We start from the raw sequence: 12,939 nt of genomic DNA on the forward strand, positions 1-12,939 counted from the left end.
TTGTAACTAATTTACCCTTTAGGACTCATCATTGTACTCTGTATGCAGCTGTCGGCTGGTTCTCCCTAGGTGCCCGTAGGCAGCAGCATTGGTACACTTTCATCTACAAGGCAATCTTGGGTGGAATTCTCCCCACTTATATCTCCTCAAAATTCGAGGTGGTAAAAAATGGCCTCAATCTCAGATCTAATGCATGGATACGTTGTGTAATACGGGATTTTTCATCTGAGGTGGGCAAAAAATGCCTTGCTTTTCAGGGTCCATGGGCTTGGAACGACCTCCAAAAGAGTTTGAAACTTGCCACACTTATCTCAGTGCGAAGGTTAAAAGTCTCATTGTTTAGAAACTTGCTCATTCCTGTAATTGTTTGGATGTCTAAAAAAAAATGAGAAACTATGTCATTGTACATGTGGGTAAAATTCTATGAATTGCTACATGTAATAATTGGATAAATTTCCTGGTAGGTTACTTGGTTTGGTTGAGCTGAGTAAAATAATTAGTTTCACTAGGAGATTTGTTTTTAAGGTTCCTGTGAGTCATGGATGTATTAATATTACTGTTGTACTGATTTGTATTGTTTGTTTTAGCAGTGATGTGACATTTTTAATCTGCCCCTTGGCCAGTTCCCACTTGTAAAAGAGACTCTGTCTCAATGTGTTTTACTGGTTAAATAAAGGTAAAAAAAAAAAAAAAATGTAGCCCTATTCTATACCTAGGCTATTTGAAAATAGCCGATCTACAAGCTAGATTTTAGTACTTTTACTTTTAGTACTTTAAGTATATTTTGAATACTTTGCACTTTCACTCACGTAACATTTTGAACACGGGTACACACAAGTATTTTTATATTGTTGTATTGCTACTTTTACTTAAGTAAAATATCTGAGTACATCTTCCACCACTGCATATAGATATAGACGGGTTTCCGCGCGACGTCATCACAGAGCAGAATGCGCAATCTGCGCATGCTCGGGGGAAACGAATTGTTGCGCCGTTCACTCTGTTGTTGTGTTCGGGAGTTAGATAGCCATAATTCTGCTATTATAGGCATAATAGGCATAATGCTGCTATTATATACAAACAGATCCAACTTCCCACAAATCATTTTTATTGAGTAAACAAGGTATTACAAACTGCATAATTTAATCTACTTTCATTAAACCCGGTGAAGATCATTTCTTTTATGAATGGACATTTGACCAGAGCTGCTGCGGGTAATGGCGCCCTCTATAGGCTTCCCCCTCCTCTGCGCGGTCATATCCTCTCATGTTTACTAACAGGAAACCTGTCTATAGACAGACACAAATATACACAAAAACGGAGACATATACGAATGCTTATGTGACCGACAAGAGGCTCTATGCACAGCAGCCATTTTGGAAAGAAATTGGGCCTCTTCTTACTTCCTTAACAGGTGTTAGCGATGATACTAATGAAGGGCTCTGTTCCATTCTGGTCAGGGTGCTGATATTGTGCATGTTGGCTCACTAGAAACACTCCATTTTGTTTCCCAAATGGCCCCTTATGGTGGGTGTGTAACTCTGAGTGTACAAATGGAACCAAATGGGTTCCATTTGTACACTCTCAGAGATATGGGGGTCCTTGAAAATAAGACAACCACTATGCCACACTAAATGGAACAGAGCCTTAATTAGTATCATTGGTAACACCTGTGAAGGAAGTAATTCATTCCCAATATGTCTGCTGTACATAGAGCCTAGTACGCACACAGGCAGAGAGCCATGATAATGCCAAAATAAAAATACAAAATACAAAATAATAATAATGACAGTAATCCTCTTTGCCACCAGCTGAGGGCGGTGTGGAGGGGTTTCTGTAAGCGTACAGCGGTGAAGGTGAGTGAGCTGGGAGCGGTGGAAATCTCCCAGTTAGACCAGTTCCTCTGTGGCCTCAGCCCTGAAGACATCCTGAAACTACACACTGACGCTTTCAAGTTAGTACACTGTGTGTGTGTGTGTGTGTGTGTGTGTGTGTGTGTGTGTGTGCGTGCGTGCGTGCGTGCGTGCGTGCGTGCGTGCGTGCGTGCGTGCGTGCGTGCGTGCGTGCGTGCGTGTGTAAAAACAAATCATATCCTAACCCCAGAAGGTTAGGTTTAGGTTTAGGGTTACTTAGGATTAGACAATTAGAGGTTAGAGTTAGGTTTAGGGTTAGGGTCAGGATTAGACATTTAGAGGTTAGGTTTATGGTTAGGGTCAGGATTAGACATTTAGAGGTTATGGTTTAGGGGTTGGAGTTCTGATTCATACTTAGTTATGTGCTGCTGTTGTGCATCAAAAATATGTGATCTACAAGCTCACAATGTTGAGGTTGTTGTGAGCTTAGCTAACCCTAACCCTAAAAAAAAGAGGGAAAAAAGAAAGAAAGAAGGAGAATGAAAAAAAAATGTAGACGTTTTGTATTACAAATATGTGTGTGTGTGTGTGTGTGTGTGTGTGTGTGTGTGTGTGTGTGTGCGTGCGTGCGTGCGTGCGTGCGTGCGTGCGTGTGTCAGGGAGGCAGTAGATTCCATAGGAGAGGTGTGGTGTGGTGTGGAGGTGATGCAGGCATTGAAGCAGCAGGCAGTGACTGCGTTTGGACCTCCCATTAACTGGACCGAAGCCGAGGTCGCCACCCTGGGAAACATCATGGGTGAGACGCACACACGCACGCACACACGCACGCACGCACGCACGCACGCACGCACACACACACACAAAACCAATCGCCAGAGGAAACGTTGCCAGTGATGAAAGAACTACTCTTTTTTTTTTTTTTTTTACTCAAGTAAAAGTATCAATACCACAATGTAGAAATGCTCTGTTAAAGGAGAATTCCAGTCATTTTAGATGTTTGCTTTGATGTGTCGCTAATCATTCACCAACATACAAAGGGCAGTTGAATTTTTCCAGAGAATGTTGTCCATTGTGGTTGTCCCCTGGCATAATGGAGTAATGTGTATAAATGAAAATCGCCTATTTTAGCACCTCCAAAGTTCGTTTTTTTTCCACTAATCCTCATTATGCAGTGTACTGACACTCAAACATGGACTTAATGTCCCTTATGAGCTGCCGTTCATGCAGAACGACCCTTTTATAAATAAAAGTAAAAGGCAGAAAATTGGAAATACTCCAGTAAAGTAAAAAATACCTACACATTTACAGTACTTGAGTAAGTACTGTATACTTAGTTACTTTACACCACTGCACTCACTGGCCGCGCATGGACACTCTTCTCGCACACTTGAAGATGTTTTGTCCACTTGTCTTTGTTTGACATTTTCTCAAAGCTCCCAGGCTATGGCAAGAGCTGTCCTCTGCAGACCGGTCTGTATTCTCTAATGATCTCTCTCTCTGTCTCTGTGTGTCCTCCCAGCGTCTCTCAACCCTGCGGAGATGTCCTCCGTAGATGCCGATGTCTTCTCGTACCTCAGTCAGTCCAGCATCCCGCTCATCCCAGCGCAGACTTTCAACGTGAGTCAAACACTGTGGGACCGACGGTCGTTCTTGACCTTTTCCGTGTGTGCGTGCAACGTTTCACAGCAGTCAGACACTGTGTTGATTTCGCCGACTAAAACTATGACGAAAAATGTTCAGCAACAAAATAAAAACTAAGCTACGATGACTAAAACTAAGACTAAATATATTGACAATTTCGTCAACAAATGAAAACTAGAAAACTTTTATGTTTGGTTGCACTCTGAAAATAGCAGATCTACAAGCTCACAACGCGTCGCGCTGCGACGCGTTGTGAGCTTGTAGATCAGCTATTTTCAGCCTGCAACCAAGTGTAAAATCAGCCATTATGACGCCATCAAGGCACCGCCAAAATACATTTTAGTCGACTAAATCAACTGATTAGTCGACTAAAATCTTATGATATTGTGTCGACTAAAACTATGTTAAGACTAAAAACATTTCAGATGACTAAAAATTCACTAAAACAAAATGAAATTGTATTGAAAAGATTATGACTAAAACTAAAATAAAAATTTGCTGTCAAAATCAACACTGGTCAGACACTGCATTGGTGATTTGTGTCATTGTGTGCAAAACGGGCCCCTCCCACACAGGTTGAAAGCAAATTGTAGCCAATCGTAATGGAATCTGAAAAACCTGACACTGCCAGGTATTAATCAAAGGTAGGGTATTTTTGGGTTAAAACCAAAAGTGTTTTATTAAAAGGTTAAAGCACTATATTCTGATAATTCTGATAGTAATCATTGCTATAGAGTGTTTGTTCAGTAACAGGAGTCTCCCCGTCTCTCCAGCTCTTTAATAAACAGAAAATACATTTTCCGGTAGGTGTCAAAATCTCAGCCAATCAGGAGAAAGTACCCATTTTTAAGCTTCATTTTATATGGTTCCAGTTCCAATTTTGCCTGCTCATTTCTTAGTGTCATCACTTCCAATTTCACTTGTTTAATCTATATCCTGATTGAGTTCTTTATCCTGATTGGATACAATTGGAAATGAAACTGAAACTGAAACAAAAATGCATTTTCTGTTTAATAAAGAGCTGGAGAGACAAGGAGACTCCTTTTACTGAACAAACACTCTATAGCAATGAGTACTATCAGAATATAGAGCTATTTAACACTTATTTTAACCAAAGAAAATCACTTGCCCTACCTTTAATTAATTCCTCCACCAACCACTGCCAGCGTTTTTACCTTATTTTGACGATCCACGGGGACCCACGGAAGCCACGATGTGGACACGGATGTAAACAAAAACTGTCTGGAGGGAGGACGAGGGTCTCTAGACGAGGTACTAGGAGTGAGCGTGCGAAGTTTCACACAGATCGGTCCAGCGGTGCCTAGAATTAGCTGCTCCCAGACAGACTCACAGAATCACGGGGGTGAAAACATAATCCCCATAAAGATCCAAGGAATCAGTTGTTTTGTGTTTCTTACTCTACAACCTACGGTTGAGTTATGGGCCAAAACCTGAATCGACCTGTTATAGCGTCACTATATGAGGCCAATTTCAACCATTTTGGACAGAGGTAATCTATTATGCAGAAGATTTATGACTTATTGATACTTGTTGGAGCTGTCATATACCATCATTATTCATGTTGTGGATCTGTAGGAGACTAGCCAGCCATCTATAAGAGGGTCGGTCTGTGAGTGTGTGTGTGTGTGCGTGTGTGTGTGTGTGCGTGTGTGTGCCTGCGCATGCGTGCGCGCGTGTCCAGAGCTAATCTCACAGATCACTAGACCGATCAGCGCCAAAGTTCTTGTGCACGCCGCCAGGAGGCCATAGAAGTTCCTCCACTATTTGTGTTTTATTTGGGTGTTTTGCATCTATTAATCATGTTGTTTATAAGCACTCTCTGAATATGCTGACCTCAAATATTTCCTTATCCAATTGTTATGACCCTAGGGGTCATATGTGTATTTTCCTCTGTGGTGTTGCCCTGTGAATGTCTTTCTTCCCTCATTGGTGTATGTGTGATTGAAAGAGACCTTTGGGTGCTCAGGTGGCACCCACCTGAGCAGGTGCCCACCACCACAGAGTGTAGGGTTTGGACAAGCACCAAGGTACTGCTCTTCCGATATAGGCTCTATGCACAGCAGCCATATATATCTTTTTTTTTTTATCTCACGATTTTGTAGCCCATTTTTTTCACCCATGGCCAATTGCCTATGTAATCCTGGGCGCTGCTCTCCCTCTGCCAGCCTAGGGAGAGCCCAGAACCGAGCTTATTTCAATGCATGAGGAGTTAGCAAGCCACTTCTTATAACCTGACAGGTAGTCCATGAGCCAGAGCCCCAAAATTGAGCAATGATTATCGAAAGAGTGGGCAAAACCATACCTATATTAAATTGTTTATAGGGTCAATATAAGTAAATGCAAATATGATAACCTTTCCACAGGAGCCGCTTTTTCATATTTATCACACATTTTGTTATTTTCCCCATACGTACATGACAGGTGAAAAAATTACAACATTTAAAAAATAGTTATCATAATGAAACTTCCCCAGTTGATTACTTACATGAAGACAATGATTTATCGTATTATGTTTTCTGAAATTGTATATTTAAATATGCAAATTGGCATTTAGTCCATGAGCCAGAGCCCCAAAATTGAGCCAGATATTGAATATTCCCTTGTTAAAAACCTTTGACTCCAACATCTTAACAAAATGAAATAAGAATGTTGACTCTGGCTTTGTCCAATGTTCCAATGTTGATTCTGGAAAGTTATGCAAATTCGGGCATATTTTCCTAATGCATAATTTGGCTATTTAAATATACAATTTCAGAAAACTTGTAATATGATAAATCATTGTCTTCATGTAAGTAATCAACTGGGGAAGTTTCATCATGATCATTTTTTTTTTTAAATTTTGTCTTTTTTTTTCACCTTGCACCTTGTATGTCATGTACGTATGGGGAAAATAACCAAATGTGTGATAAATATGAAAAAGCTGCTCTTGTGGAAAGGTTATCATACATTTATTTACTTATATTGACCTTATAAACAATTTAATATAGGTATGGTTTTGCCCACTCTTTCGATAATGAAATCTTGTCTGGATCATGGACTAAGGGTGGAGTTTCCCTGGTAGGACGTAGCGCGTGGAAGGAACGTCAGGCGCCCCGGTGATGTTATATATATATATATATATATATATATATATATGGTTTTATTGGGTTAATGGGTTAAGATGTTAACACAACACGGTGTTCGTTGGTGTTGCAGGCTCTGTCGGTCAGCCAGCTCCTGGCTCTGGGTCCTGACAACGCCGCCATGGTCACGGACGCTCAAAGGGCGCGGCTGTCCCAGGACAAGCTGGGTGCTCTGGACAGCGCTCTGGACCCAGACGTGTCACGCTCCGACTCCCCTGACCCCCCGAAACCTGCCGAACAAAGCGTCTGGTCAGGTAGGAAGACCCCCCCTTTTCTTTTACTTGAAGGAATAGGTGTGTGTGTGTGTGTGTGTGTGTGTGTGTGTGTGTGTGTGTGTGTGTGTGTGTGTGTGTGTGTGTGTGTGTGTGTGTGTGTGTGTGTGTGTGTGTGTGTGTGTGCGTGTGTGTGTGTGTGTGGCCACACTCTGAGATGTATAGTAGAGTAGAAGTATAAAGTATAACTTTTCATTAAAGTATCTCTCCAGTGCTCTAGTGAACACAAAACGCATTCATTGCCTGCCATGGACGAATTAACTCGTCGAATCTGCTATGGCTCAGCCTGACAATGACGAGTTTGGACGAGTTTTGAAAACTGAGATAACGCGATCCAAAGATGTAGTAGCCTACTGCTCCATTCACTCCCTGGTTAACGTATTACTTAAAAATCCGAAACATTTAACTGCGCATAACAAGCTAATGCTAAGCTAACGTGCTAAGCTAACGTTTTTGTGGAAGCACAGTGAAGCCCTCCGTGATTAATAACCATCAGGGGATCGATCATACGGGAGATAAATATTCTGTGACTACTTGAAAATGTAAGAAAATTGCTAAATCTCTGGCAGTGGGTGAGTTTTTTAATATATATGTCACAGGGAAATTGGCATTCGTTGGGAAATTGGAAAGGTATGCTCGTTTTTAGGCACAGGGCTTAGGCGCGAGACGGGGCTTTTCGAGACAGGGTTTTTCACGCTAGGCGCTCCTCCTCGCGAGGAGGAGGAGGAGGAGGCGCGATGCGGGGCTTTGATGCAAGGCGGGAGGAGGAGGAGGCGCGAGGCGGGGCTTTAATGCTTTTGTTGTTCCCCCCCACATAGCAACCAGGAAGCTACGCTAGGGGAACGCTGAAAACATACAGGCGCGCCCGAGCCCCTGCAAGACGGCGGTCCCTTTTTTCAAGCTACTTGGCAGGCAATCTGGGAACCCATCGCCAAATGAAAAGGAAAAACAGCGCCCTCTTCTGTTTTTTACTATCTCACTTGGCTCTGGGAGGAAGTCGACGTAGCACACGTGCGCAAGGAAACCGGGGTTTTGGTCTGCCTTCAGCGCATCACTTCCGGTGGTGCGACTATGTTTTCATTCCCACTAACAATATTTCTACACGGAACACTAACACCACTTCTCCCAGAGAACATGGATCGTTTTGGTTATAAGCCCACTTGTTTCTATGATGAAAAAGCAAGTTAAAATGTGAATATCTTTCCGTGGTTTTGTCTGCTCCGAGGACGCTATTGTTAAATGAGTTTCGGTTTGTTTCTAGTGGGGAAGGATCGGCAGACACGTAAATCCCGCCCACTACATTTGATTGGGTAAAGCGCGGCCTGCTTCCTGATCTGAAGGCACGCCCACTTGTAGGCCAGTGCGTACGCGATATGACGAACCCCCCCGACAGATTCAAAAGCAGAGCAGAATCTGTTCTTGAGAGATTACTTGGCAGCTGATTGGATGAGACGGTCCAACAAATAGACAAAGTATAAAAAAGTTTATATAATCATCACCTGTCCCCCTCTCTCTCCCTGTGTGTCCCCTCTCTGTGTCCCCGTGTGCAGGAGCCCCGTCTGTCATCATGGAGGGGACCGTGGCTTGGGGGAAAGCCGTCCTGTGTCTTGTCCTGGGTCTCTTGCTGCTCTGAAGACTCATTGCATTCACTGAGACCAGTGCTTCTCAAATGTGGTTTTCTAATGTCAAGGACCCCCATAACTCTGAGAGTGTACAAATGGAACCAAATGGACCCGTGAGGGTCCATTTGGTTCCATTCGTACACTCTCAGAGTTACACACCTGTAAGGGTCCATTTCGAACCCCTCTCATTATTGCTGTTGCTTTTTACCTTTCAAATCACATAGTCCATGTGTAATCGCATGCCAAAACATAGCCGATCATCAAGCTAGACAATCTGCAATGTTTTGGCCTTGTATCACAATTAGGGATGCACAATATTGAGTTTTGGACGTTATCCGATAAAGGGTTATTTCCATGGTCATATCGACAGATATCAATTCCGATATTGCAATACCAGTTTCCACCAGTAGGGTTTGCCGCATACCTGTTCTGATATAGACATTTCGGCAAATAACAAACTATTTCCATGGTGATATCAACTGATATCCATATTGACATTTTGGCCGATAACCGACTATCGCAATACTAGTTTCCACCAGTAGGGTTTGCTGTATACATCAACTGCATACTGATCTGTCCAAAACCAATAATCATCTGCAAATACTTACATATAATGCACTTTTGAGGAACTATCAGCCGATGTCTTTATGATATATTGTGCATCCCTGATTAAAATAAGAAGCATAACCTAGTGCTTAAGAGCTGTTAAATGTAGATCAACTATGTGTGACCTTACAGTAGGAGATAATAAGAACTATCTGATTTTTATTATTTTTTTAATTGGAGACAAAGCAGCAGATTGTGGCAGAAAAGCAGTTTACGTATGCAATGAAAGCACCTTTATCCAATATGCAAAAAGACATTATATATATATCTACTGCACTTTCCAGGTAAATATGTATGTTAATTATTAGTTCAAAGACAGGAGATGAATGGTAACAGTTGTGTAATTTAAGCAGGGGTGGACAGGGTACTCGGATTATTTACTTAAGTAAAAGTATCAATGCTACAATGTCAAAATACTAACTTTTACTTGAGCGAAGGTACAAAAGTATTGGCATCAAAATATTACTCCAAAAGTAAAAGTAGTCATTATGAAGAATGTCCCATTGCACACGTTTTTCAGCCGTTTTCAAAATCTGTCAGAACCCTTTAAGAAATATGTCAAATAGACAAAGTATAAAATTGGGTTTAATGGGCTAATGCATGTAATATTTTCAAACAATTAAGAAGTATAAATTATTGGAAAAATGGAAATACTTAAGTAAAGTAAAAGTACCAATTTATTTTTTACTTAAGTACAGCACTTAATTACTGTAGTACTTTCCACCTCTGCTTTTAAGGATGGTTGTCATTTGCTCAGTGTGGACGGTGTGAGAGATGTTATGATGTCATCAGTGCTGCTGATGATGTATGAATAAAGATGGTTATAGTTATGCACAGAAGTAGTACTCAGATATTCATTTTTACTTCAATACCACAATACACATCGCTCACATAATATCGTGAACACTTGAATAGTATCGCAGTATAGTACTTATTTGTTAAAATGAGTGATAAGCTATTAGCTATTGTGACAGTAGTCATTGCTACAGTGTTTGTTCAGTAACAGGGGTGTATATTTAGTTTAATTTATTAGCACATTGTTATACAAATATAGAAACAATACATATTGAAAGACAGTTGCTGTGCGAGGAAAGGAAGAAGCCGGATGGCTTATTTGGAATCCTTTCCTTCATGGGAGAGCTCATTGAAACAACTGAATTTAAAAGTTCAATAAGAACAATACAATAAGAGAAAAAAAAATACAAATTTCCAAGGGGAGCAGTAGTGCAAATAAAGAAATAAAAACACAAAACTGCTCAAAAGAAAAAGAAGACAAACAAAACAAAAAAAGAATAAACAATTTTGTAAAGATGACTAAATCAATGGATTATCGTAAGGAAGAAATTAGATATTGTTTTAAATGTTTCTTAAATATTGGGAAGGATAGTGAAGACTTGAGAGATGCATCTAGCGAGCTCCACAACTGAGGGCCTCTAAATGTGATGAAATGTTTATGTTTTGAAGTACGACAAAAAGGTAAATTAAAATCATCACTTTGCCTTGTGGGGTAAGAGTGAACATCAGAAGTAACATGAAAAAAATTATGAAAAGAATAAGGAAGGTCTTGTTTACATTTTTTAAATTTGAACATAAATAAGCAGGTTTGAAAAACATGAACCTTGGGCAATACATCTATCTATGGGCAATAAAGAATATTTAATAAAGAGAGGTGCAGATGGCTCGTGTCTATTTGAGAGAGAGATCATTCTCAAAAACCTCTTTTGAATGATGAGTAATTTAGTTAAATATGTAGGATAAGTAGCAGCCCAAACAATATTACAGTAGTTAATATGTGGGAAAATTAAACTATAATAAAGAGTTAAATGAGACGAGGGATGAACCAGTGGACAGATTTTTCGCAATATGCCAAGCATCTTCATAGACCTCATAGCTACAGTATCAATCTGTTGTTTCCAATTTAGATGATCATCTATAATGACGCCCAAAAATGTTGTATGAGAAACCTGGCAGATTTCCGTACCATTAATTAAAACTTTAGATTTATCTATTGGGATTTTTTTGTTAATATTACTAAAAATCATGAAGTTACATTTTTTTATGTTAAGAGTAAGCTTGTTCAATTGGAACCATTTGAAGACATCAGATAATTCATCATTCACATATTTTACTAGGGTATTTAAATCACTGTGCGAGGCAATGCGATTGGTATCATCAGCAAATAAGATAGGAAGAGACATTTTACAGTTCATGGCTAAATCATTAATATAAATCAAAAACAACAAAGGACCAAGTATTGAGCCCTGGGGAACCCCGACTAAGATTTTCAACTTCTCAGATATGCAACCGTTGATGGACACATATTGTTCTCTGTCCTTGAGATAGTTAGAAAACCATTTAAGAGCAACATCCCGTACCCCATATCTATTGAGTTTAGAAACAAGAATTTTATGATTGACAGTATCAAAAGCTTTTGTTAAATCTAAGAATTACCCCAAGAACAAATTTCTCATCATCCAGAGCAGAAGAGATATTGTTGACAAGCTGTAACAGAGCTAGTTCAGTTGAAAATTGCTTTCGAAAACCATATTGATGGCAATAGAGAATGTTGTTCTCAAGTAGGTGTGCTGAAATTCTGGAACAGTTTTTCCAAACATTTTGAAAAACTGTGAAGAATAGATATGGGACGATAATTGCCAAAAAGATTAGAATCTCCTGATTTATGAAGAGGCATAACTTTTGCTATTTTAAATTCATGAGGGATGACTCCAGATTGTAAAGATAAAGCCAAAATATGAGTTAAGGGTTGGATAATATAATCGATGATTTCTTTAATAAAGCTGCTTCTAAACCCATCGTGACCTTCAGCAGAATTTTTTAATTTAGAGACAATACCCCTAACTTCCTCAACACTGGGTGGATCAAAACTGCAGAGTGGAGAAAACTGACCCTTAATCAAGCTACATGGAGGTTTATCAGAATCTTCTATGTTAGCTGCCAGCGAGAGGCCAATATTCACAAAGAAATCGTTTAAACCATTTGCTATCTCTCTCTGATTGAGGGGAGACCTTTAGTTCCCAATACCTCAACTGGAACAGTTAATTGTTTATGTTTGCGTTGTAACAAAAGATTAATGACACTCCAAGTGGACTTGATGTCATTAGATGCTTGATTGAATTTGTCTGTGAAATATATTTTTTTTGCATTCCTTAATGATTGAGTAAATTTATTTTTGTATTTCTTATACATTTCCACATTGAATGGAGTGGGACTTACAATCGATTTTTTATACAGTTTCTTTTTTAGAAGAGAACATTTTCTTAATTCTGAAGTAAACCAAGGGTTTGCTTTAAAATATGTTTTTTCTTTTTTGGAGGTAATCATTGGGAAACATTTCTCAAAAACTGAATTAAAGAGCACTAAAAATGACTGGTAAGCTTTCTCCACATCTTGCAGCCCTAAAACGGCATCCCATGAGACAAACTTAATAGAAGAGATGAAGGACTCAACATTCCTTTTGGAAAATTTGCGATAACTGATTTGCTCTTGTACAGAGTTCTTTCTAGGCATATTTTCTTTAGTGTGAATTAATTGGAAAACAGGGAGATGATCTGAAATATCGTTTAGCAATAGACCAGAAGTAATTTCAAGGTGCAAGAAGTTGATTAAGATATTGTCAATAAGTGAAGCTGATGATCCATGTCTCTTCAGCTCATTAGTAAACACAAAATACATTTTCAGGTCGGGATACCAGTTTTATCCAATCAAGAGAGTGAACTCATACATGATACAGGATAAACAAGTGAAATTGGAAGTGATGAAACAAAGAAATGAGCTAACAAAA

At 39.7% G+C, this 12,939-nt stretch overlaps 1 protein-coding gene across 1 annotated transcript in view; it reads left to right on the forward strand.

Annotated features, from left to right (window-relative positions):
• otoa (otoancorin) overlaps positions 1-9,966 on the forward strand; it is a 44,719-nt gene extending 34,753 nt beyond the window's left edge. Inside the window, exons 27-31 of the mRNA XM_084053198.1 lie at positions 1,812-1,954; positions 2,513-2,649; positions 3,373-3,470; positions 6,711-6,891; positions 8,460-9,966. Of these exons, the coding sequence (XP_083909324.1) occupies positions 1,812-1,954; positions 2,513-2,649; positions 3,373-3,470; positions 6,711-6,891; positions 8,460-8,542 (642 nt within the window). The 3' untranslated portion in view covers positions 8,543-9,966. The remainder of the gene's footprint in view (positions 1-1,811; positions 1,955-2,512; positions 2,650-3,372; positions 3,471-6,710; positions 6,892-8,459) is intronic.
• The last annotated feature ends 2,973 nt before the right edge of the window (positions 9,967-12,939 follow it).

Source organism: Gymnoscopelus microlampas, assembly GCF_963454915.1.
Source record: "Gymnoscopelus microlampas genome assembly, chromosome: 3".
Classification (NCBI taxonomy): domain Eukaryota; kingdom Metazoa; phylum Chordata; class Actinopteri; order Myctophiformes; family Myctophidae; genus Gymnoscopelus; species Gymnoscopelus microlampas.